This window comes from Nerophis ophidion, linkage group LG03 (assembly GCF_033978795.1).
Source record: "Nerophis ophidion isolate RoL-2023_Sa linkage group LG03, RoL_Noph_v1.0, whole genome shotgun sequence".
Classification (NCBI taxonomy): Eukaryota; Metazoa; Chordata; class Actinopteri; order Syngnathiformes; family Syngnathidae; genus Nerophis; species Nerophis ophidion.
In genome coordinates this window covers 21,457,764-21,485,336 of record NC_084613.1, presented here as the reverse complement: position 1 = coordinate 21,485,336, position 27,573 = coordinate 21,457,764, and the positions used below count along the sequence as shown (strand labels likewise).

The 27,573-nt window shown below is 38.4% G+C and overlaps 1 protein-coding gene across 10 annotated transcripts in view; it reads left to right on the top strand.

The window, feature by feature from the left end:
- Positions 1–27,573, top strand: part of LOC133549312 (ankyrin repeat domain-containing protein 26-like) — a 52,929-nt gene that overhangs the window by 14,220 nt on the left and 11,136 nt on the right. For 2 of the 10 annotated variants that reach the window (XM_061894580.1, XM_061894576.1), the window contains exons 10-31: positions 60–1,378; positions 1,547–1,718; positions 3,468–3,511; positions 3,593–3,677; positions 3,810–3,884; positions 7,920–7,996; positions 8,070–8,133; positions 8,195–8,242; positions 8,316–8,537; positions 8,610–8,684; positions 8,785–8,849; positions 12,428–13,117; positions 13,477–13,586; positions 13,726–13,902; positions 16,436–16,466; positions 16,544–16,685; positions 19,050–19,263; positions 19,326–19,509; positions 19,593–19,739; positions 21,844–22,306; positions 23,467–23,972; positions 24,066–24,218. In XM_061894580.1, coding sequence (XP_061750564.1) covers positions 60–1,378; positions 1,547–1,718; positions 3,468–3,511; positions 3,593–3,677; positions 3,810–3,884; positions 7,920–7,996; positions 8,070–8,133; positions 8,195–8,242; positions 8,316–8,537; positions 8,610–8,684; positions 8,785–8,849; positions 12,428–13,117; positions 13,477–13,586; positions 13,726–13,902; positions 16,436–16,466; positions 16,544–16,685; positions 19,050–19,263; positions 19,326–19,509; positions 19,593–19,739; positions 21,844–22,306; positions 23,467–23,972; positions 24,066–24,218 — 5,063 coding nt within the window. The remainder of the gene's footprint in view (positions 1–59; positions 1,379–1,546; positions 1,719–3,467; positions 3,512–3,592; positions 3,678–3,809; positions 3,885–7,919; positions 7,997–8,069; positions 8,134–8,194; positions 8,243–8,315; positions 8,538–8,609; positions 8,685–8,784; positions 8,850–12,427; positions 13,118–13,476; positions 13,587–13,725; positions 13,903–16,435; positions 16,467–16,543; positions 16,686–19,049; positions 19,264–19,325; positions 19,510–19,592; positions 19,740–21,843; positions 22,307–23,466; positions 23,973–24,065; positions 24,219–27,573) is intronic. The other 8 variants (XM_061894585.1, XM_061894584.1, XM_061894577.1 and 5 more) reach the window with 7 other exon arrangements.

Sequence of the window (27,573 nt, the reverse complement as noted above, 5' to 3'; positions counted from 1 at the left end):
TTTCCTTTGACATCATTCCTCTTTTTTTTTACCTCTCTTTCTAAATATTTAAAAACAAGCAGAGCATCTTTCCAGCAAAGGTCATCCATTAGAGCAGCTCTCAGAAAGCCAATCCAGTTCGGAATCTGAGGCCCAAAGCTCGCAAGACGAAAGCTCTGAGGAAGAAGAAGAGGAGGAAGATGACGAGAATGAAGAAGAGGAAGATGATGAGGAGAGTGAAGAGATGGAGGAAGAAGAAGAGGATGATGACTCTTGTTTGGCTTCATTTCAGTCCAACTCATCTTCTATAGAAGATAGGCAAAATCTGTCTCCTCCAGAAGTGAGTGCTGGTGGAAGAAAAGCTCAAAACGTACACAATCTCGAATCCACGGACAGCAATGATCCTTGTCTTTGTACGGATGAGCCTCAGGAAAACTCAGCAGCTGTAAAACCATGTCCTCCAACGCTGCGTTCGTTAGACGTCGACCAAGATTGTGTCGTGTCAGCTGTGAGAGTCGAGTCCAAATATTCAGACGAGGACGACAGCATGGGGCGGGAATTTAAGTCGGCGCCGAGTCAAGAGATCGTTCGGACGGTTCTCACTGCACCAACATCTTCCAGTCAAAAAAATGTGGTACCTAAGGGAGCGAGGGCTTCTGATAGTGAGGATGGTGGCTCAAATAAAGAAGGGTTCAAAGCAGAGCAACGTAGGTCATCATGGGGCTCCTCCTTAGAGGACTCTGACGGCTCAGCAAAATATCCTGCAAGGGAGACATCGCGTTCAAATTGTGGTGGTAGCTCAGTACAAAAAACGACCAACAATGAACAGAAACCACCCGAGAGTAGACCGCCTACAGCAGGTGTCGAAGACTCCGATTGGGATTCTCCGTCTGAAAACGACGGTCCACCAGCTGCTGGAGGAAATGCAAAAGTGACGCAGTCCCTGGAAAATGAGGATGCCAACCATACTGGAAATCAACTCTCTAAGGGCCAACAAGCTAGCAAAAGTAGCTGCGATGATAATGACTCTGTGCATCTGCTAATAAGGACACGCCCATATACACCCAGCAGTTTGAGAGCTCAAAGTCCAGCAGATAAGATGGTGGAGGAAGTAAGTCTCTTCGAACTTCCAAAGATAGCCATCGCAGCAGAAGAAAAGTGTATCACTGAGGACCAAGCTACTAATCCTCAGACAGAAGAGTCCTCAAACAAAGTTATGGATGAAGCGAGTCCGCTCGTTGATGTTGACGTCGTCATTGGTCGTCGTCATTCACATGAGAGCGTCTTTTCTGAAGCGTTGCCCCACACAGACATTGACGATGTTGAATTGGACTCGCCAGATGAGGTAGAGAGCTTGACGCATCCAGGCGATAGACACATTGAATGTGTCGACAACCAGGTACAACTAGTTAAGGACTACTAGGTAGTAGTGTGGCTGCTTCTTTCTCTTTTTTCACCTTGGACTTTTCTGCTAATGGTGTCTGGATTCCTCACTTTTTCCTCACATTGTTTTCCCAGTCCGTTAACCGCCTGTTACATAATTTCATCAGCACATGTTTCTATGCAGGCACAAGAATCCAGTGATGCTGAGAGTAAGGATAGCGACAAAGAAGAGGATGGGGAGGAGGTGGAGGAAGAACAAGAACAGGAGGAGGAAGAGGATTTATCAGGTGATGAGCCTGAAGAAAGCGGTGGTCTCCTGCATGGTACGCCAGGTGTTCCTAAAGACATGAAAAAAGGTAACGCATGGAACTAGGTATTTAACAATATATATTTTCAAATTAATTGCGATTCTTACTTGTAACGACTTGATATAAAAAAAAAAGTCAAAAATAAATTTTTAAAAATCTTTACTTCTTTTAATCTGTCCTGTCCAGCCACTCAGGCAAAGCATATTAATGATGTAGATCCTTTTATCTGCTATACAGATTTACTTTAGAAAAGAGAAGTGTTGTATACTTCTCTTGATGCCTTATTTGTAATTGACTTTATTAAATGTTTGGGTACAATTTTATCAAACAAAAACACGTTTCGTTTAAGTATTATATAAATGTTACTTATTTTATAAAGCAATGTAGTTAATCAATGAACTGGCACCCAATGTTATTAAAAAAGTATTGATTTAAAATCAAGAATTGTTCCAAATCAAAGATCGATTCTGAATCAAATCATTACCCCCAAGAATCGAATTGAATCATGTGGTGCTCAAAGATTCACAGCCCTACATGCCAACCTATTTTACAAAGTGAGTACCGCCTTCAACTTTCAACAAGTATCTTAATATATCATCTACAATACTATCAAAAGCAAAAATATATGTTTTATAGTAGTCAGTGTATAGATTTGATAGCAGTAAGGATTTACTATACAGTCGAAACTTCCAAATTTATGAAATTTTCAAACTTAATTGTTTGTTGAACAGGGTTCGAAAATTTAAAAGTTTGTATGGTGGAGCAAATTTCTCCATAAGAAACAATGTAAATATGAATGATGGGTTCATGATATGATAGTCCATGTTTAAGTTGAGGTTGTTATACAGTACTGTCTAACAACATTAAACATACATAACAAGGAGGTGCTGAATCAACTATCTCTTTATTGGCTAGCTAAAACAACGACGACAAGCTGCTGTTTTTTGTACGCGCTGCTCTGCCAACACTCATAATAAAGTCTCTTTGGTGCCCTCACAAACGATCTCAAATCACAAAAATTGTAAATTTTGATTACCAAATTGCTACAATTATGAACATTTTAATAAAGGAGTCAATAGAGGAAGAGAAGGGAGGGTCTTCGCATATGCGTGTGTGCTTTGTAAGAGGCGCCACTGAACGAAAGTTTGTTCTATTTTCGCTGTGAAATAAGTTTTTTTTTCAAGAAAGGTCCGTTCTCATCACAATTAAAAATGTGCTGTGGAACAAAGCCAATTTCTTTAATACGAGCAGTCACAAAATGACTGCCAGCGGGACTTAATTAAAACATTGAAAAAAATATTTTAATTGTGTTTTTTTATTGTTATCTAAAATCATTGTTATTGCTATTATTATTTTATTTGTAGTGGTTTATTTCTTACTAATTTACATTCAGGTTTTTTTAAACTATATTTAAAGTTGAGTTTTGGTGGTACAGTCAATACTCTTGCTTTTAGATTGATGAATAATCATGTAATTAATCAATATTACAATTTCAATCAAAAAAACAGTGATTATTATTTGTGCCATAATCATTCAACCTTAATATTAATTGAATTCTTAAAAAGTTAAAGAAAAATCTATATTCTCAAGATTCACACAATTTCTTCCTAATTCTGATAACTTTAGTGGAACTAATAAACCAAATGTAATAAATGTTCTATAATTATAAAAAAAGATTCAAAATGTTTAATACTGTATCTATTTGTTCAAGCTCTAATTATTAATTATATTGTATAATAAAAATATGCAACTCCCATTATATTTAATATTTGACGAATATGAATTTGATTTATACAGTTTCGGGCCTAGAGAAGGAAGACGAAGATTCTTGGGATTCTGAGGTTGAGTTAATAAACACACATTGGTATTTTGTTGAATCAGAAATTGTGTGTGCACAACATATTTTATCTTTTTAATACCAGCATGAAGACCACAGTGAAGACAAACTAAGCGTGAAAGCAGAGAATCAAGATGAGACACCTGCCATTGGAGACACATTAGAAGAAGGTAAGTTATCACTTTTAAGATTTTTTTTTTTATTGCAATCAAATCATTTCATGCTGCAGAAACGGGAGGTAAATACGGGAGGTTCGGCACACTGACAACGGTACTCACTGAAAACAACCATTTCTTTTGTAGACCTGTTATATACTCCCTCATTTTTAAGAGGAGGAGGAGCAGGCAGGTGGATGCCGGAGCCTTGGTGGAGTAAAGGTGGGCTAAGAGGCGGCCTGGGAGAGGAGTGAAGGAATGGAATGGTCACCATACTGATTTCAGGCAGCAGCATGTTATTTGTGCACGATGCCTGACCATCTGTCTCCTCATTCACACTCAAGATGTGTGCATGCAGCATGCATTACTCCACGTAGCTCATTAGCCCGCCGAATCTGCACACCAACATGCCCTAATGTTTGTTATGAAGACATTACTCTTTCATTTTTAGGAGGGAAAAAATATAAAAATGTAAATGTTGCCTTCTTCCAAGCACACATCATCTAAGGGGTGTTACAGGGTTTATCTAATGAACATAAGGGCATACATGTTTTTGTCAATTCAACATAATTCCTACTGTAGAGTTATTGTTGAGATTTTCTGATCACCAAAGTAACTGCGATGCATATCTTTGCATTTCACATAACATAAGATCGAAGTGCATTTCCTAACTAGGGGTGTCCTGATACAAATTTTTCACTTTCGTTACGATACCGATATTCAAGCTTTGAGTATTGACCAATACCAAAATTGGTGTCATAATCTGTTGGTAGTGAACCCCAAAATGCAGAGATGGCAGGGGTGTTGCAGGAAAACATGGTTTAAATAGGTTAACTGGAGACAGGATAACAGGAGACAGGAAACTAATAATCGAGCCCTGACTGGAGGATGAGGCAGCCATAAATAGCAGCCAGCTGATTGACAACTGGTGTGGCCAGGCTGCCAATCAACAGCAGGTGAGGGGAAACTGCAATCATAAAACTAAGCAAGAAATGGAACCAAATTAAGAGTGCTGACAGGAAATAAACACCATCCAAGGAAACACAGCCTGACGTGAATGTGACAGATCGTCACAGTTAGTGCGGTATCAGCAGGAATCATACATATTTTAATTATTTTGTTTTGTGGAATGTTAAGAAAAGACGCAGAGAAAGAGATTAGAAAATATTAAGTGAAGTTATTCGAACAAACAGAGAAACACTTACCTATTTTTTAATAACTATCTGGAATGGATGGATCCTGTTTTTAAGTTGAAGTGGTGTGGTAATTGTTTTTTAACCTGTCCTGTACAGCCACATGGGTAAACAATATCGTTGATATCTGCTGTACATATTTACTTTTTTAAAGATTAGTGTGGGATACTTCTCATGTTGCATTATTTGTATACAACTTGATCAAATGTTTTAGTAACCGAACAACGAGTGGATAGAAAACAACAAGCCTACATCAGCAGATACAAAAATAAATATGAGATAAAGATAATTTAAGTTAAGCTTTTGACGCAGTATGACTATGCGGATACGTTTGTTACTGGATACTTTCTAATACATTTCTGCCTCGGAGACTTTGTATGTGTAAGTAATATACAACTATAAGTATTTGCTGTTTTAGACCGCAATATTGTTCAATGAAGGACACTTATTACGTATTTGTGCTTACCTGTTTATAGATGCTAGTTTCTAGAAGCCCAGCCATATAGCCTTTTAGGCTAGCTTTTGTAATGGCTATTGGAGGACATTTAGATGTTTACAGGCGCCCAGCTATGCACAAGTAAACATGCTGCAGGACTGCTTGTGTCAAAGCGCTTATATCCGAGATTTTACATGCAAGCCAATATAATTTTGATACTTTTTTTTTTTTTGCTGATATCAAATCAATATCTGATACTCATATTGGATCGGGACACCCCTATTCCGAACCATCTTGTTTAAATGTGAGCTCACGTGCACGGGAATGCTTCTTCTTGTTCACTCATCCAAGAAACTGCAACTATTTGTTTATCTTTTTACCATACGTTTTTTTATCTGATCAACCAAGAGCTTCATATTTCCTATTTCACAATTCACTACAAACTTGTGATTGACAAAAAACCTCTGCTCATGCCTATTTACAGTTAACCTTTGTGCTACATTGTGAGTTCATCAGTCAAATGGAATCTCTCGGGTGACTGAAAGACTTCACCTTGACACTGACTTGCATTAAACTTCTGGAAAAAGGTTCTCAAATATTTTCTGTCATGGGACAGAAATGTAGACATATACAAACTAATATTAAAATATATTTTCCCCAACACCTCACAGCCCCGCTATTTGATAGGTACAGTATTGACTTTTGATATATTGGTGGGGAAAAAAAAGCTATTTTTGCTGCTGTCCCCCGTGAGGAGCAAAGTGGTATGACAAGACAGATCAGTTCAATGCAACAGTGCACAATATATATCAACTAGGGCTGCAATGATTAAGTCAATGTTTCCTAACCATAGGACCGGTAAGCCCATATTTGGGCCGCTAGTGCCCCCCAAAAATATCTGTTTCTTAGCTTTAGTCCATTTGAGCAGCAGCGGTGTTTAGTTGTTAACATACTTTTCCACCACTTGTGGCAGTAATGACAAAATCAATCAAACAGAAGAAGTCTGGAGCTAGTCGAAGTGAAGTATCTTAAGTGCAAAAATTATACTAAAGTGGCCAAGCTGTATTTTTATTTGTATATAAAAATAAAGACTGTTTATTTGAGAAACCTATACATAATTTTTTTGAATTTATTATAGCACAACATGTATGTACATTTATTTTCCATTGGTTTTTATGAGTCCCTTTTTAAGCGGTATATTTGGTTAGTATTTATTTTACTAATCAGCCTGACCTAAGCCTTATTAATAATCTTTGTGATTTTTCCTGAGGGAACTTTCCTGAAGGAATCAATAAAGTACTATCTATCTATCTACATGGTTTCATATCATTTGACAAGGTTGTAAACTGTAAGTACGTTAGACATAATTATTATGACAATTAAAATTAAAAGTAAGATTACTAATTCAGTCTTAATATTTGATGGGGTCCCGGGCCCCTCTGTAGAGAAAAAGTTGGGCCTCGAGGTCAAAAAGAGTTAAAACCCCTGGCTCAATCAATTAATTTGATTATAAAGTAGTTTTGGTACTTTTCTGTTGCTTTGATTTATTTGTTTTATACGTGCAAATATGGTAATAAATACTGATAAAATTGATTATTTGGAATTCCTAGAACTTTAAATATGCGGACATAGTTTCCATTCGGCCGCTGCAGAGATCTGTTGGTGTGAAAGAGTTGTATTTTAATTTTGTACTATTTTATTAATGCACACATGTTAAAAAAAAGCAATGTATATGTTGCTGATGTGCATTTATTACAACACGGAATGAAGGTTATGGCAAGTCTTTCTGTTTGTTTGTTTATTTTATCTATTTTTCCTATTACTGGAGTGTCCAAAATGTTGATAATTAATTATTAATATTATTGGATATTAAGAGTATGTTGTCCAGGATGTACCGCCCAGCACCCCCATGCTCCCGAACGGGACAAGCTTTAAAAAATGGATGGATGGGAAGCGTATGTTAAAGTTCAACTCCGACCTTGTTTACTTCCAATAAAACCTCCTTAAAATGTTTTAATCAATCAGAAATATCAAGCAGCTAAAATGCACCATACATGGATAAGTGGGGAGAGAGTGTTTAGCATTTTTCCCATCATGCCTTGTAATGGATTTAAACAGATGTAATTTAGAATTTTTTATGATGCTTGGACATTTTGTAATATTCAGAAAGATCAGTGAGCAGGTTGTGTTTTGTCTGACCATGTCAGACATTAAATTTTTTTAACACTATGACAAGGGAAGGTTGTTTGCATTGTAAATGCTGCGCTTGAATTCATTCAGGGCTTGATTAAAGCGTATTGATTTGAAATTCTCACGTTGACCACAAGATGGTAACAATGTGCTTCCATTTATGGTGTCAGACTTTTAAAATAAATTAGAATCTCTCTGCGTGTCAGATTCCTCTTTGAACTCATGATGCTTCGTGGGACGAATTAAAGAGGCCGGGGGCCATAGTTTGGACATCCCTGGCCTAATATGCATTGAGGCTAAAAAGTGTGTTTTATTCGATTACTCGAATAATCGGAAAAAATTATCAATCTATTACATTTGGTTCCAAAAAAAAACTGATAGCTGCAGCTCTTCTATCGACTTAAATAAACCAAAATGGTTTTGTCTCCTTAAAAACAGGTCTTCGTTCTCCTGCGGCCAAACATAAAGACGACGATAACGGGAGTGTTCAGATGGTGGGTGGCACACAAAAAGAGGTATGGTCGGCACGTCTACACAAATCAATATTTTTTAAAGCAATCTAATAGTAATATCGTTGCACACCACTAGAGTGAAAATACCAAATGGGGACTGCTTTTGAGCAAATGTGAAGGAAAAGTCAACGAAAAGACAGGTGAGTTGATTTTTAACAATTGAAGTATACATGATTGTGCCTTGTTTTTCTGCATCCTTAGCAGACTTGATGGAAGAACTTGGTTTGGGAGACTTCGACTATGCTGAAGGTCGGTTGTGAGTTCTGGACACCAAGCTGGCCTTGACGTAAAGGACACCTTACTCACAGCCATTTTTCTACAGATGGGTCCGAGTGGGATACATCCAGCAATGCCAGTAAGAGGAGTTTCCCAGGATACACCGAGACACGCCCAGCTCCAAAGGAAGTCCCAGAATGCATCAGTAAGGAGGAAGAAGTGGCACCCAAAGCGGCCATTACTACACTGAGGAAAGTTGGCACTGATGAGAAACAGGCTCCTCATCCCCAACCTCGTACAAAGAAAATGGGGCTTCAAGAGAGCGACAGTAAGCTTCACGCAGGTTTTTAAAACGTGCAATCACATCATTTCATCTGAAATATCCTTTTTCACCACTTAGAATTAGACCGTTCAGCTTCACCATGCAATGAGGCCAAAATCGACAATCACCAACCTCAGGCAGCAGTTATAGCAAGTAAGTAGACCCTTTTTTTAACAATCTTTCTAAAGTGCACATTCTTTTTTTTTGTTTGTTTGTTTGTTTGTTTTTTTACAAAGAACCTATTTGCTCTTAGACTTCCCTGTACTTTTAACAAGTGGCAGCAAACACCCATTGCAGTCTGATGAGCAGCAACAGCAGGTGAGAGACAACCAAGTGACACCAATGCACAGTGCTATACTGTAAATGTCATATATGCCCCTGCGAAGACAACAGGCATGGTTTAACAACAGTGCCACCATTAGAGGTATTTGTTGGTAAAATAGTAGCATAGGCCACACAGTATGAGTGGATGTTTATACAAATGTTGTGTGCATACTACACAAATGCATAGTCATGTAAAAAATGTGGTTTAGTCGTACCAAGAAGAACACGAGTTATGGTGCCTGCGGCAGACGCCCTCTGTGCAGCCATTAAACCGTCACATATAGCAGCTTAAAGAAATCTGCCTTAAAGGAGAACTGTACTTTTTGGAATTTTGCCTATCACTCACAATCCTTATGCAAGACAAGCACACATGTTTTTCTCTTTTTATGCATTCTAACCCGTAAAAAAACGCTAGCAAAAGTCAGCTAACAATGGAGCCAATGGGAGTTGCTCTATTCCGCCGATAAAGCGCTGTAAAAAAAAAAAAAAAACTCCCAACGTTTTGTATACATGCTGTAAGTATGCATTTAATGTAGCAACAGGCGCATTAAAAACAACATGTAATATTTCCCTATTTTGGATTGGCGGTAGCACTGGGCAATTACATATCGCGATTGATGATCGCGATTAATTTGAGTTTGATCACAGTGATCAGCTGTTCGCATTTTCACCTCGATGGCAGAAATGTCTGTAAAAAGTTACCGCAGTAGTAAACAGTAAGGAAGCAACAACGCTTATTATTTTCTGCACGTTACAATCTGCCTTTATTGACCGTGATCTTGTATATGTCTGTAATTATGGGTGTGTGTGTGTGTGGGCGCATCCGCGCGCGCGACCGACCTTCCATTCCACCTTTGCTAATGTATGATCAGCATTGTTCCTCTTCCCTTTTACACAGCTGGAAGTACAGCCCAGAAAAATAAAACACAGAACTTTGGTTAACGCTGGCATAAAAGTTGAAACACAATCTTTAGGACAGCAACTTCAGTGACACTTTATTTTCAATATATGCTGCAGCTCACCAATAATCCTGCCCCGAGTGCGGATATGCAGGCACTCAAATGTCTTTGTGACTAAACTACTGTATTGGTGCCGGCTGGCAGAATAAACACACCCACTAATTTAATCAGAAAAAGGCATTTTTAGTTTAAAATAATTTTCATTCAGACTTTTTCTTTTTGTTTGTTCAAAGATATATCATGCACTAAAATATCCTGCAGACACGTTTTTTTCAAATTATTTGAGTTTGTAGATAAAAAACATTTTTTTCCTGAAACAATCATTAAACATGTTTTATGTGTTGGTAGTAGGGGTGTAACGGTACGTGTATTTGTATCGAACCGTTTTGGTACCGAACAAGTACATGCTAGCAGCTAGCAGGCTAGGACAACATGTAAAAGCCAGAGCTGGAAGACCCTCCTGCCTCGTTAAAATCTCCCGTTTGGGAACACTTTGGCTGCGCGATACAACAATGGAGGACGGAGGTTTGTTAAGATTGTTCAGCAGCTGCTTCTGACAACACGTCAAACATGTGTTGCACTTTTTCTGCTTCCGGCTCCCATAGTGTCTCCCTTGGGCATATAACCCTTCACTCTACCCGGCAGTGGGTCTCCACAGCTCCGGACTCCATGGTAAATGAAGAGTCCAGCTATTAGTTGCAAATCATGGCTTTATTGAAGTCTTGCACACAGCCAATCCACCAGCCACACTCGCGCTAAGGTCCCTCACCTCGTTCGCTCACACACTGACTGACGTCACATGCGTCACATAATAAAGGGCCACGAACACGCTACTCTCATAACAGTGGTTCTCAACCTTTTTTCAGTGATGTACCCCCTGTGAACATTGTTTTAATTCAAGTACCCCCTAATCACAGCAAAGCATTTTTGGTTGAAAAAAAGATACAGAAGTAAAATAAAGCACTATGTCATCAGTTTCTGATTTATTAAATTGTATAACAGTGCAAAATATTGCTCATTTGTAGTGGTCTTTCTTGAACTATTTGGAAAGAAAGATATACAAATAACTAAAAACTTGTTGAAAAATAAACAAGTGATTCAATTATAAATAAAGATTTCTACAAATATAAGTAATCATCAACTTAAAGTGCCCTCTTTGAGGATTGTAATAGAGATCCATCTGGATTCATCAACTTCATTCTAAACATTTCTTCACAAAAAAATAAATGTTTAACATCAATATTTATTGAACATGTCTCCAAAAGACGGCGGGCGGTGTTGATGAACATGGACCCCGACTTAAACAAGTTGAAAAACATATTGGGGTGTTAGCATTTAGTGGTCAATTGTACGGAATATGTACTGTACTGTGCAATCTACTAATAAAAGTCTCAATCAATCTATCAAAAAAAGCACTTGATATGTGGAAAGGTTTTGTTAAGAAACCATTCTGAGCCTTAACTTATTTACTTTTTATGTTATGTGTTATATATATATTAACCCTGGCAATGGACCCTGTGTGTATATGTATGTTATGCCATTGTTTACAAATTTGGTAAATAAATAACCCAAAAATTTACATTTTGTTGTTTTCTTACTGTACCGAAAATGAACCGAACCGTGACCTCTGAACCGAGGTACGTACCGAAGCAAAATTTTTGTGTACCGTTACACCCCTAGTTGGTAGACATTATTTTACAGTACCTCAAATTAAAAATGCACTTTAATATAATTTTATTAATTATAAGATACAGAATTTGAGTTTTAAAAACTCCACAATGTGGGTGACCACTTGCTGTTTGCCAAACACTGGTGAGAAGCACTGATGTATACAAGTAATCAAATAACACAAATAATAATTTACCATTTGAAAGTGTTGTTTAGTAAATGTTAACTTGAAATTAAAGTCATGTAGTATTCACTACACCAGTTATACTTTGTTTACTGCAGAAGGTTTGTGATGACAAGGAAAAAAAAACAAGACCTCCCAAGACTCGTAATCACTAAACCACAAAAAGTAGTTCCTTTAGTAGTTAGCACTTATAACAACACTAATGCCAATACTTGGTTATTATTCAAGTCACAAGATGTACAGTAAATGGAGTATTGTTGTCACTTTTTCAATGTTTTTTAGATGGCATTATGGGCACAATGAATTCCTTGCATTGTTAGCCGCCTCATACTTGCCGTATTTTATGAATTACAATGCATTAAAAAAAGAAAAAACAAATGTGTTAATGTCTTACATAGGAATTGTGAATGATAGGCAAACTCCTAAAAAAATGCAGTTCTATTTTAACTTCCGGACACCCAGAAAACCAAAAGCTGCAATTTTTTTGCATTTGTTGTATAGGGTGAAAACAATATAACAACTTTTTTTTTAAATCTGAAAATATGTAGATTTTTCTGCAATGTCATTTGCTCTGGACAACTTGGTCTATTCTACCTTTCAAGAGTACCAAAATGCATCGCTGAGTCTCAGAAGGTTATTTTCTATCATTCTGCATTTATGTTTAAGGTATTCTACTGTCTTTAAAAGGTATGGAAAGATCATTGTGAAATTCCTTATTTTTTGGTCTGTCTTGTTTTGTGTTTTCCGCCTATGCCTCCAAGGAGAAAGATGATGTATTAGAGTCCTGTGATCCACACACAACTGCCTATATGGCTCCTGATGGTGGAGACAACAGTAGCGATGTTAGAAATCAGAAGAGTGCAGAGGCGAGGTCTAATGATGTTGCTCTACTGGAGACGCAGAATGAGAATCTTTGGGAAGAATTGGAGCAAAAGGAAGTTAAACCCACCTTCGGTAGAGCTGCTGACAGTTTAAAGGAGACCAAGGCTAACTTACCTGAAGAGTCAAGTGATGAGGAGGACGGGAAGGTGATTTTACGGCCCAATGCTAGAGCAAGAAGGCTGGTTCGCCTCTCAGTGCCCAAACATGAGGAGTCCGGATCGCAAGATTCAGAGGCTGCTGACAACTCCCAGAGCGAGGAGAAGATGCCAGAAGAAGAACCCATCCTCTGTGAGACACCACAAGCCCTCGCAGCAAAAGAACTCTCTATTGCCACATCTGATGGTGCCAGACATGGACCGTGTCACAATCTTAATCCAGAAGAACCTGAGAGGAGCCGCACCACCTCTAATAAGAACCCCAAAGAACTTCCCAAGTCTAAACATTTATGGCCCAGCAGACTTTCAGCATCATCCTTGGTTGTTTCTGATGAAGACTCTAAAGAAGACATGTTTAAGCACAGGGGTGATGAGGACTGTCTGGAGGGACATGAAGGAAAACTCCAAAAAGAGGTAGAAGATGGCTCATCCTGTGACTGTGTTTCATCTTATTTTATTAACTTTGCGTGTGGAGAGCTTTAACTTTGGACAAATAAGTGTTTTGTTTTCATGTGTGATATTGCACTTCTTAGTCTTGTGTTGTGTTTGTGGTTTACAGAATACATCCTACACTATAGACTAGTGCATCCTGCATGGACTTGGCATGTGTTCTTTCCCCCATAGAATTTGCTTCTTTGTGCATCTCTGTCGAGTACAATTACTGCGGCAAGGTGTTCGGTCTCCAAAGAGATGTTCAATTATGTATAACCTTGTGCGAAATATACAAAACTAACCTGAACGCTGACTCGAACATGCTTTTTTCTTCTTTTTAGGTTGACCAAGTTACTTACAAGGCTGCTGTTTCAATGAAGAACATCAGTGATTATAGTGACACAGGCGGAAGAGCATTAAAGGAACTCTCCAATAAGAAGCCTGAGACCAGGTCAGAGAGTCGCTAAGAGATGTCAAGACAAGCTTGAGTTCTCAACAAGCACAGAAACCTACTGTGTACAAAAGTCTGAACTTTCTTATTCTAATTGCAATTGTTAAGTTATTACTAGGGTTTTTTTTTGCTTCCACAGCAGCAGCAGGCCTCTGGTGGAATCACAACTCTCACTCAAAGCAGAAGAAAAGACCGTAGAGAAGACCTCGCTGCCAACAGCAGTTGGCAAGGCCTGTGGAACTCCTCAGACCGAAGCCAGACAGCTCTCTTTGTTTGATGACAGCACTTTGAGTGACGTGACGGACGATGAAGAAAGGTATGCATTCGGCAGTAGCTAACCTCTGGTATATTCTTGTATACAGATGGGCCCCATGTTACGATGTTCTATGGTTATGTACCCATTCCCAAAAAGTTAGTCATACTGTACACAGGGTTTCCGCGGATCATTAAACTGCATTATAAGCCATTAAATGGATTTTGCTACAATAAGGCCTCAAATGGCATTAAAAAGCATTAAAAGTAATTAAATTGATGTTTCTAAAATAAGGCTTCATATGGCATTAAATACAATGTCCAGAGGCATTAAACAATATTTCACAATTGCAATTGGCAACTAAAAAGACAACAAAACGAACAACCCAACAGTTTTTCCAATTGGGGACAAAGCACTTCATGAATGATTTATTGAAGTGCAATTTTTACTAACAAATATTGATAGTCCATTTTATTGTCATGTTTTTTTACCGATTTAGGATAATTAAGTTGAATTAAATAATGATAAAAAATACAACTGTAATGAAATATGTTTATTGTGTTTGAAAATGTTATTTGTATTGTTATTATTATATAACATGATTAAATTAGTGCTTAATTAGGCCGCATTCATGGTAAACTTTTCAACCTTTTTAACATTATTATTATGGTCAAATGCTTATAATTTTATACAGAAAATTGTATGCTTTTGACTATATATGCACCAGTAATAACAATCTGAATCAGGACATGGCTTTAAATTTGTTTCTAAGTTGCATTACAAAAGGAATTACAAAGCATTTATTTAGACTGGCTGACAGCTGCAGAAAGCCTGATAGAACAGTGCTTCTCAATTATTTGCTGTTTCCACCCCCTTGGAAGAAAAACATTTATAATTTGTATATAACATTGTAATAAGAACACCTCTGCATAACATTGTATCCTTAATAAAAACAACTAACAATGAATAAAATGAAACAAAAATATATAGATCAACTTTATTAACCTTGTTTTTTGTGTTATAGAAAAGATTTATCAATTTGCCAGAATACATTTTTTTTAAATCCCTATTCAAACCATTTGATACTGAAAAATGAAAGTCAATAAATAATAATACATTAAAATTTGTCAGCAACATTAACTCCGAAGCACAATTTTCAACATTCAAAACAAAAATGAAGAAAAACATTTATGCTGATTTTGTTTCCACAAATCAAAACGAGGAAATCATAATTAATGGTTACATTAATTATCGCACCGCTCCCCCCATACAGGGGCCTGCCCCACTATTTTAGAAGGACTTTTTTACAAAAAGCGAGAACTAGTTGTCTGCGGGCGGCAGAATAATAATAAAACAATAAGTAGTAGAATGCTTAAGTCGTTACGTACATATGGATACACCAGTGCCTGTCAAATATTTTCTGTTACGCCTCCCAGGAAAAAGAAAATTAAAAAAATGTGTTTATAATATTGTTATAACTATACCTCTGTGTAAAAATGTTAGTTTATTAACATTAAAGGAAACAACACACCAGTCTGTCCTCGTCTCAGCGTGGTTACAGTAAAACAGAGAGCTAGATACGCCTTATCATATTCTGGTACGGCAAAAAAAAGCATGTTCCCAGTGGTCACTGGCATCGCACCGCCACCACCCGCAGGGGGGCCTGCCCCACTATTTGAGAAGGACTGGGCTACACTGAGGAAGGACAGCATCCCTTTTGTTTGTTTTAGGTAACACTGTCCACCATTATTTGTCCGAAGCATCAGACTTCTCCGATGGTAATGCGTCGAAGAAAAAGAAAGGGAAAATACGACAAAACATGCTCAGAAACAAGTAGAAATGCATATAAACTTTGCCCACACGCCCAGTCCAAGTGCTCAAACACCGCAACCATCATCAAGGATATTTTTATATTCATAATAAGAATGTTTCGCTCCCTTTATCAGTCTCTCCAGGATACTGTGATGTCGTGATTGCGGCAATTCACGAAAACTCAACAAATCCAAATTTTAGGCAACAATCAAAAAAAGGCTGTAAAATCCTTGAGGGACTGCTTTATACATGTTACACATGTCGGTCATGTGTTCTGTGTATCATGTCTATCTGGCCTAAATCCGGCCTGGAAATGACACCAGACCAGCCCGTGAGTTTAGTTCAAATAACTTTGAAGAGACTTAACTTTCTTATAGCAGATTCCTTAAAACATTTGAGCGCTGTTATATAGAGCGGTGTTTCCATTGTTTGATTGATTGATTGATTGATTGATTGATACTTTTATTAGTAGATTGCACAGTTCAGTACATATTCCGTACAATTGACCACTAAATGGTAACACCCGAATAAGTTTTTCAACTTGTTTAAGTCGGGGTCCACGTTAATCAATTCATGGTAGGGCATGTTGGGCTGTGAGTATTTTAGTTAAAGAGCCCTGCTGTGTACAAAGCGAGTGAGTTGTGGGTTAATTTAGGCAGAAGGTCCGACATACTCTAAAACCCGACTTAGATTGCTGGCACAGACCTCGTACATACATCAAGGACCTCCTTTATAACCTCCAGTTTTCACAATGATCCCATTTCTTGTTGGTTGCTGACAACAGGTGCCAAACAGGAGAAGAGAAGAAAAAACAGGTATTGGTGCTTTTTTCTAAAGTTGTTCCAATACTGATTTAATATGAAATGCAAATTAAGACCCCACTTTCAATTAGAATCTCAAAGAAGTGAAGGTGTCCGAAGATATGGATGAGCTCAATTCGTCGTCTGACATGACCACGGATGACTCTGACTTTTCCCATTCAGGCCATGGATGTGGCTCCCTCTTCATCCAGAACCTGGACTCAGTCACTACAGGTGTTTTATTTTATTTTTAAAAAGGACTATAGAGTTCTTGGCAGGTGATGATAATCAAGTAGTTGGTGATTATGCGCTTTTTAATTTGTCTGTCATTTGTCACAAATGAGTGATCAACCAATATGTTTTTTTCAGGGCTCATACCGTTACCAATTATTTGCAGTCAAGGAAGCCGATAAACGATATTTGTAGCCGATATTCATTTGCAGTAAAGTTTAGCTAAAAAATAATAGTATAGGGTAGTAAATGGTTGGAAGAGGCTTTAAGTTGTTTTTGGAAAAAAAACAATTTATAGGTAACGTCAGACCATATATGCGGCATTAATGTTGTGGTTATTTAGCCCCCCAAAAAACATCAAGGAACTTTACAAACAACTTTATTACGTGTGTCTAATGCTGCAGGTCAGAGAGGAGCGTTAAGATTTGCATTTCAAAATATGGTAAATGGATTGGGAAAATTAAAAAAAAAGGAGATTTTTCAAACAATAAACATTTTTAAATACATTTTATGGCTTGGACTGAAACAGAAATAATGTATCTACATCACAGTAACTCGCAATGTTTTTATTTTTATACTATCTTATTGCAGTGTGAGCGCCGCAGTGTAAGCAGCTGAGCAGACTGGAGAAGAATTCTCACAAGAACTCAAATAAATGCCCTGTTAATATTAAAACATATTTGGGGAGAATTATTGACAAACAAGGTAATTGTTACTACTAAATAATTTTTGGGGGAAAATAGGGCTACAGCGTGTGGTTATTACTATCTACTTCACTAAATATGTTTTTAAATCCTGGTATCATACAGTATTTGTATATACAGTCAAACCTGTGTTAGCAACCACCTGTGTCTCTAGCGGTCACTTGTCGATAACTGCCACCAAAATTCCGCCCACAGAAAAATTTAGCCTATACTTTGTCTATAGCAGCCTCTCATTTTGAATCCCAAACAGTTTTTTGACTGTGAAATTGATGATTTGAAAAAATAAGTGTTTGCCAGCGATTCATGTTTGTCCTTTCTGTGCTGTAATTAATGTGCATAATCATGAATAAGGAGATGTGGCCAAGGAGAGAAAGTAAATGTATTTTTTGTGTGTGATTGTAATGATATGAAAAAATAAGAATGTTTACTAGCGATTAATGTTTGTGTTTTCCTTGCTGTAATTAATGCCTGTAATCAGAAAGGAGCATTGTTCTGTTGTTGTTTTTGTTGCTACATTGCTGTTTTTGCATGAGCAATAGAATTGTGCATGATGTATGTAGTGTCACATACGATTTTTTTATTTTGTTTTTTTTTTGCTGATGTATACGCAGTTTAAGGGTCAACGTGTAAGGAAATTGAAAATGGCGGCTTACCTGCGTATAGTGGCCACCTGTCTATAGCAGTCACTTTCTTCGTTTCCCTTGAGGGTTTACTATAGATAGGTGTTTGACTGTATTGCATCTGCTGTTGTAGTTATTTTGTATTTATTATTTTTTTTAAAGCTGATACAGGTAGAAAAAAGGCAGATATTGAAATCAGAATTAACGTTATTGGCAAAGCATTTTTAACACACAAGGAATTTCACTTGGGAGACTGTCTTTGTTCAATGCAAGAAATAGACAACGAGAAACACCAACTACAAGAGAGAGTAGTACTTTCAAAATATCAAATCTGACAAACGCACCTTCATGTAGCCCACTGGTGTCAAATTCAAGGCCCGGGGGCCAGTTCTGGCCCGCCACATCATTTTATATAGCCCGCAAAACGGTACTAATATACTTTAATAAAGAATATTTTTTTACTAAATATTTGTTCTTTTCATTTTGACATTCAAAAAATACATGAACTGCCTGCTTATCTTCATATGCATGTCTTTTAAAATGTAATATTATGTAATAATGCAACAAAAGGTTATATTTTTTTTTAGATAAAAATAAGTACTTTAATATCAGCTTGACTTATGATTTCAAAGCAAGTTATCAAATTGTGCACTGTAAAAATTACAATAGTCAGGAACATTTTGGCAACTAAACTGCCAGTTTTTTTAACCCCCAAAAAAACTGGTACTTCTTGTGTTACAGTAATACATTATTACATAGACAACTGTAAAGTACATTTTACTGTAAAAAAAAAAAAAAAAGAGTGGTACTGTTTTTCCATTCCATTTACGGTAATATCCCGTAAAAAAAACAAAAACACTGCAACTTTCCCAATAAAATTCTGGCAACTGAGCGACTTTTTTACACTAAAATAAAAAAAATTTTTAAGCGTATGTGAAAAAAAACATTTTTTTATCACATATTTACAAGTCGCCCTTTGAGGGCAGACAAAAATGCGATGTGGCTCTAAAGGAAAACAAGTTTGACATTTGTTTATTCTTCAGACTCCAGAAGTATGGTGAAGCTGCAGAACATTTTCCACAAATATGAGCGCTCCATTCAGAAAGCCAAAAGCCGCCACGCTTACTTTGCGGACAAGGTGAGCCTCCTGGAAACCGAAAAGGTGCAGCTGAGAAGCTCGCTGGACGAGGTCAAGGATGTTAAATCTACCCTAGAGCGAAACCAGCTAGAGTTGCAGACCGAAGTTACAAACCTCAGGTAGGCGCTTTCTGCGACAAATTCAGATTCAGTCATTGTCATCACTTTTTTTTGCGTCACAGGTTCCAGCTAAAACAGGAGCAGGAAAACAGCCGTAATGCCAACATGATGTTCAGCACCACCGGGGATAAGCTGAGGAGGACGGAGGAGCAGCGACAGTTGGAGGTTCAGGAGAAGCAGAAAGTGGAGCTCACTCTCAGGAACCTGGAATTGGAGATGCGAATACTGCTCAACAACAAGAAACAGGTTGAAATCAACTACATGCCATATTTTAATGAGACGCTGTGAGTGGGCAACCAACATTGACAGTTTGTCCGTCACGCCCACAGCTAGAGGAGGACCAGAGTCAGACCCAGACGCTGTTGGCTCAGGAGCGCAGCGCACGGACCGTGCTGGAGAATCTGCTCAACAGTCACGTGCGCAAGAAGCAGGAGATAGAAGAGGAGAACAAGAGGAACATAAACAAGAGTAGTGAGGTCAGCCCCGCCGCACTAATAGCCAGCCAGTTTGCGCAAAAGACAGTTAGCCGTGATTGATTTGCTGATAAAGCACAAGCACCAAGAATCTTTAAAGTAATAATACATGATTTATTTTCTAAAAGAGTATTTTTTTTTATAGGGCAGCTAAAAAAAAACATTTTTTAAATACTGCACAATTTTAGCTATTACTGACTTTCATTAAGGTTCTGACTAGACGTTATTAATTCATTCTAATTATTAAATTGTTCTGGTGGTGTAATTATACACACAAATGCGAGGCTTGCACCAGGAAAGGTGTCCAGCGTCAAAACTAAATCATATTTCTATGGCTGTCTTACACTGAGGGTTTTTATGGTCAAATCTCATTTGTTAGATTTACCCCGTAATCGACAATCAGTTATTATGTTATTTAGAGTTGCATTCATTTAAATGATGTAACTATTAGGTACGCATATTATGTAGACCAGGGGTTCTTAACCTTTTTGACCACCAAGGCCCACTCAAATATTAATACTGAATTAATCATCTTACTCTTGACTTTAATCGCATTCAATAACTATATCTAGTAGGAGTGTGGGAAAAATTTGATTTGAATACAAATCGAATCGTTTAGGTTATGCGATTCAGAATCGATTCTCATTTTAAAAAAGTGCAATACCATAACAATGCAATCCAATTCCAAAACCAAACCTGACCCAGCAACACTCAGAACTCCAATAAACAGAGCAATTGAGAGGAGACACAAACACGACACAGAACAAACCAAAAGTAATGAAACAAAAATTAATATTATCAACAACAGTATCAATATTAATTATAATTTCAGCATAGCAGTGATTAAAAATCCCTCACTGACATTATCATTAGACTGCGTGGCGCAGTGGGAGAGTGGCCGTGCGCAACCCGAGGGTCACTGGTTCAAATCCCACCTAGAACCAACCTCGTCACGTCCGTTGTGTCCTGAGCAAAACACTTCACCCTTGCTCCTGATGGGTGCTGGTTGGCGCCTTGCATGGCAGCTCCCTCCATCAGTGTGTGAATGTGGGTGTGAATGGGTAAATGTGGAAGTAGTGTCAAAGTGCTTTGAGTACCTTGAAGGTAGAAAAGCGCTATACAAGTACAACCCATTTATCATTTATTTATAAAAATAATAAAAAAGAACAATAGTGTCACAGTGGCTTACACTTGCATCGCATCTCATAAGCTTGACAACACACTGTGTCCAATGTTTTCACAAAGATAAAATAAATCAGATTTTTGGTTTGTTTAATAGTTAAAACAAATTTACATGATTGCAGTCAGTTGATAAAACATTGTCCTTTACAATTATAAAAAGCTTTTTTTTTTTTTTTAAATCTACTACTCTGCTAGCATGTCAGCAGACTGGGGGTAGAACCTGCTGAAATCCTATGTATTGAAAGAATACAGAATCGTTTTGAATCGGAAAAATATCATTTTTGAATCGAGAATCGAATCGAATCAAAAAAAATCGATATATTATCGAATCGTGACCCCAAGAATCGATATTGAATCGAATCGTGGGACACCCAAAGATTCACAGCCCTAATCTCTAGCCAATTTACAGTATAACAGAATACACCTGGACAAATGATACGAAACCATGTGTAAATACTTGAAAAAAAATATTTAAGATACAATTACATGTGTGAATGTTTCTCAGCATTCAGACAGTTATGTTGTGCAAAAAATAAATAAACCAACTGAATAATGTATGTATTTCTTGGCGAAACTGTCAATAAAATGGAAGTTGAAATGAAAATATGTTTTCAACACTTAAGTCATAATTTTTGGCTTTTAAGAAACTTCTGTATGACTTTGGCTCCAGACTTATTCTGTTTGTTTGATATTGTCCACACTGCCACAAGTAGTGGAAAAGTGTATGACAACTAAGTACCACTGTTAATTGAGGAACGAATATTTTGGGTGGCCCTCTATGGTTAAGAAACACTGATATGGACTGTAAAAACTTCCTTTGATGTTAGAGCGCCATTTTTCTCGTTGACAGTCACTTGCAAATGTTTTATATTTTAAATGTTAATTCAATGTTGTAATAATAAATAGTGCATGTCATCATTCACAGGCCTTGTCTCAGCTCACAGAGGCCAGCGACAGAGAGCGTGAGCTGCTCCAGCAGATTTCTATATTTAAGGAGCAGCTGAGCACCCTCAAAACAGACCTTGAAAATTCCCAGGCCAGCAGCAGCATCAAGCAGCGAGACCTTCAGGAGGAGAATAATGCCGTCAAGGAGCAACTGGACGAGGCTCGGCGAGCTCTCCGAGTCAACAATGACACCCTGAACCAAACCATCTTGGACTTCAACAACCAAATGGCTGCCTTGAAGTCCGAGTTGACCATGACTGCGAACCGCCTGGACAATGAGCGCCAGACCCGTGAGACGATGGCAGTGGAGTTGGAGTCAGTCCGCACCCGTCTGACCGTGGCTCTGCAGGAGGCAAAGCGTTGCATGGCAGCTCAGTCAGACACAGAGAAAAGTCTACTCCGGGAGAAAGAAGAACATCATCGTCTTAAAGACAGGCTCTCAAGTTAGTATGAGTTCAGTTTTCTTAACTTTACACTCGCACGTCAGAGCAGGGGTGTCAAACTCATCTTAGTCATGGCTGCCGTCAAAAGGCCGTTTGTAACAGTAAATAGTATGTAAATATCAAACAATGTCCTTTCAACAATTCCTAATATACTCTGCAATTTAGCCTCCAACAAATAACAGGTGTTAGAAACATTCTGGTCACTGATGATCCTTTTGTGCCATTTGTTTGGGTGATTCCGAATATTTTGGTCCGGTATTGGTCGATCCACAGCGATCGTTCTGCCAAACAATACCTCAATGCTAACTGTGGGAAATAACGCTTGGCATTGCCAGTAGGATTGCTTGTTTGTATCTCAACGGTGGTTTTTCTCACTAAGGTAGGGCCCAGGCACAGCCTCCTGGTATTGGGATATAAATATTTGAGGTTTGGGCACCAGCCGCTAGACTAGATCTGACCAATCTAAGTCTGAGACTTGAACTGACAAGGTTTTCTTTCTGATAAAGATTATGGCAACAGCCGTAAAATGTATAGTTGTTTCTACAGTGTACAATTTGATAAATAACTAGCTTTGGAAAAATGAGTCAAACAGATGTTTACTGCTAAGTATTTTAATGAAAAAAATGTTTGGAATGTCTGATGATATAACTATTTCTTGCATTAACACATAATATTTAAAGTTTAAAATACTTTAAAAGTATTTGTAGTGCTGCCAAATGATTAAGTTTATAATCAGATTAATCACACTTGTGAATTTAGATTAATTATGATTATCCATCCATCCATATTCTACCGCTTATTTCCTTTCCTTTCGTCAAGGGGAGGGGGGGGGGGGAGGCTGGAGCCTATCTCAGCCACAATCGGGTTATTACTCAGGTTATTACTCGCTTGCATAATTTATATGAACTTAAAGATGACTATGCAGTGAACTGTGTACCACCATATTGAGCAACATTAAAATTCAGTAGTGTAGTAGGTTTTAAGTATTAATTTAAAACAAGGCCAGTGTTTTATGTAGCAAGTATATTTGATATTTTTGGCCAATGTAACATTACACACAGTTTGAACAGTAACACTGGGTTTGGTTATTTAATTAATTATTTGGCGTGCCACTAGATGGTATACACATAAGCATTGCTTGACTGAATGTATCTCCAAAGGCGACACTTCCAGCCAGCATGAGGCAGTCAGCAGCCTCTCTCAGAAGCTGGCAAAGGCAGAGGCGCGCGCAAACAGCACGGAGAACCAGGCCCATCAGGCCACGATGCAGCTGACGGAGAAAAACCTTGTGCTGAACACCATGCAGCGTGAAAATGACCAGATAGCTGCACGGGTCAAAGAGCTGGAGGCCGCTCTGCGCGCCGAAAAGGAGTTGGTGACGCGGGCCGCAGCGCGCCAAGAGGCCACACAGGAGCGCTTAGCCCAAGCCCAAAGTGAAGGCATGTTGCTACGGCAACAGCTGGAAGAGGCCCAAAATAAAGGTGTCGCAAAGGATAATGCGGTAACAGACGCCCAGAAAAGTTTCACTGACACTTTGTCCAAGCTTCGTTCCGACTGTGAGGAGAGGATACACCTAGTGCAGGACAGGAATCAGGACCTGGCCGCGAAGGCTGCCGAGCTTCGAGAACGCATTCACCAATTAGAGGAGGAGAAAAATGAAAGAGAAGTAAACTCTCCTGCCTGAATAACAAGACGATCCCCGCCTATCGTTTGATCAGGTCAACACATTAAATGTTCTCTGGATGTTGTCCTATTTCAGGCTAATCACAGACAGGTGCAGCAAGACTTGGCTGACTCGTTAAAGAAGCTGTCAATGTGCGAAGCTTCTCTGGAGATCAACACAAGATACCGCAACGACTTGGAGGAAGAGAAGAATCGGCTCCTCAAAGACGTGGACAAGCTTAAAGGAAAGGTAATCAAAAGAGTACAGTGCCACTTTATGTTTACGTCTTTTTCCAAACCCCTCTGGAGATTGGGTGGTGTTGTCGATAGAGGACAACTTGGACATTTGCAGCCAGCAGTTCCACTTTTTTTTGTGGTTCGCGACGTACAGGAGGTCCTCTATCCATGTACAATTTCTATTTCTACAGTCGGAACTACACTCAACAAAAATATAAACACAATACTGTAGTATTTGCTCCCATTTGTTATGAGTTGAACTAAAAGATCTAAAACTTTTACTATACACACAAAATACATATTCTTCTCAAATATTGTTCACAAATCTATCTGTGTTAGTGAGCCTTTGTTCTTTGCCAAGATAATCCATCCCACCTCACAAGTGTGGCATATCAATATGCTGATTAAACAGCATGAGTATTCCACAGGTGTACGTTAGGCTGTCCTCAATAAAGGGCCACTCTGAAATGTGTAGTTTTATCAAACAGCACAATGCCCCAGATGTCGCGAGTTTTGAGGGAGCGTGCAGTTGGCATGCTGACTGCAGGAATGTCCATCAGAGCTGTTGCCCATGAATTGAATGTTAATTTCTCTACCATAAGCATTCTCCAGAGAATTTGGCAGTACATCCAACCGGCCTCACAACCACAGACCACGTGTAAGATTTGTGAACAATATTTGAGAGGAATTATGACCTTTGTGTATATTGTAATAGTTTTACATCATGAAACATTGGAGCAAAAAACAGAAATGTTGCTTTTATATTTTGGTCAGTATAAATTTTACCAGCATGAACACTTGGACCCTAATAAAAGTATTAGATACGGGAATTGAATTTTTTAAAAGTATGAAACTTTGCATTTTTATCCTGTGGTTTTACATGCACACTGAAAGGGGTATTGCGGGGTAGGGAGAAATAAGTTTATTAAAGTGGAGCTATTGGGCTAATCAAACTTTTCTCACCTATAAGTATCGGTTTTTGTGTATCTGGGATCTGCGTAAGTCCTCCATCCATCCATTTCCTACCGCTTATTCCTTTTGGGGTTGCGGGGGGCGCTGGTGCCTATCTCAGCTACAATCGGGCGGAATGCGGTGTACACCCTGGACAAGTCGCCACCTCATCGCTACTGCGTAAGTCCTGAAAATGTTAATTCCATCAGTGGAGGCATTGCGGGGATATTTATAAAACAATCTTGCTTTCCTTCATACCTCTGGGAAATGAGTCATTAGGATTTTTTTCCCTATGCGGATTATCAAAATATGGTAAAGATTTACCCAAAATGATTTGCGCGAGTCCGCCATCTTAGTTTGCGCTGTTTTCAATAAGCCATTTCTTTTACTCTATGCTTTTGTTGTGGGACAGACTGGCTCGTACGTGCACATGCATTTTCAGCTGTTGCCATTTCTAATACAAAGTATTGCATAGTCCTAACTTATATCTGTCAGTAGACAGATATAAGCAGAATGGAAGCGCTAAAAACTACAACAAATATGACGGGGAGAAGACACTGTCAAAGTGGAGGCACATAAATAAGACCGCCCACAAAATAGCACTTTATGAAGAGACGATCAGAAAACAGCTGGAACATTGTCTGTAAAACATAGTTTATGCAACATTTTGACCAAAGAACAACCATTACATGTTATGTAGACCACAAGTCCATCCATCCATTTTCTACCGCTTATTCCCTTTTGGGGTCGCGGGGGCGCTGGCGCCTATCTCAGCTACAATCGGGTGGAAGGCGGGGTACACCCTGGACAAGTCGCCACCTCATCGCAGGGCCAACACAGATAGACAGACAACATTCACACTCACATTCACACACTAGGGCCAATTTAGTGTTGCCAATCAACCTATCCCCAGGTGCATGTCTTTGGAAGTGGGAGGAAGCCGGAGTACCCGGAGGGAACCCACGCATTCACGGGGAGAACATGCAAACTCCACACAGAAAGATCCCGAGCCTGGATTTGAACCCAAGACTGCAGGAACTTCGTATTGTGAGGCAGATGCACTAACCCCTCTGCCACCGTGAAGACCACAAGTGTTTTACATTTTCATAATTTGAGTGTGAATGTGGAGTGAATGAATGATGGGTTCTCACTTCTGTGTGAGCGCTTTGCGTATCTAGTTGGTAGAAAAGCGCTATATAAATATAATCCATTATTATTATGTAAACCACAAGAAAGTGTTTTACATGTAGAAAAATAATCATATGACCCCTTTAAAGGCAAACTGCACTTTTTGGGAATTTTACCTATCGTTATGAAAGTCATGACGGCGGACGGAGTTTTCTTTTTTTATGCATTTTTAATTTTAAATAAATGTGATCAAAAGTCCACTTACAATTGAGCCAATTGGAGCCGCTCTATTTTATGGCGGACGGAGTTTACGTTGTTTACGTTTTCCAATTTAGATGAATAATTATTCTTAATCCTCGCAAAGAAAGGAGAAGTGGTTCCAAGCATCTTTTTGTGTTCTTTCCATTCTCACATAACTAGTTAGGGTGGAAACCTTGATTTACAAACTTAATTGGTCCTTGAACAGGGTTCGTATGTCAAAAAAATTTTATTTTGAAGAAAAATTCTCCATAAGAAGCTATGTAAATAGGAAAAATGGAGTCCAGTCGTAACACAACATAAAGTGTTTTACAGTATTGTATATAACATACCAAAGAGGTAAGAAATAAACATTTTCTTTGTTAACAAGCCAAAACAACAACAACGACAAGCTTAACTGTGCTGCTCTGCTAACACGCGCACACACACTGAAGTCCCGTTAGAGCCCACACAAACCATAACAAAAACACTTAACTTAAACAACCATATTCCAACAATTATAATATTTTAAATCCACATACAATACATTAACATTAAAAAAGGAGGCGCTAAAGAAAGGAGCAGACAGAACGGGAGGGGACGGGGAAGGGCCGTGTGTGTGTGCTCTTGGGAGAGGCGCTGCTGAAAGAGAGCTAGTCTTCTCTTTCTCTGTGATATAAGTCTGCTTTGGCATATTTTTACAGAAAAGTCAGTACTCATCACAATTACGAACTTGCTGTGGTACGAAGCCAGCTTTGTCAATCTCGTCAATACGAGCAAGCACAAAATGGCTGCCAGCAGGAGACAAAGTGAATGAATGAAGCGTTTGTATACGGAGACATGGTTTGCACAATATATTTGCCACGGTCTAACAGTTTGTAAACCGAAAAGATAGCAAATAAAGAGGTTCGTTAATCGAAGATCCACTGTATTTTTCTTTTTGTACAGCATTTTCAATTTATAGGAGTGCATAACAAGTTGACAGTCTGTTGAGATTATGGCCATGCTGAAAAGAAGTAATTGTCTCTATAGAAAAAAAATTAAATCAATAC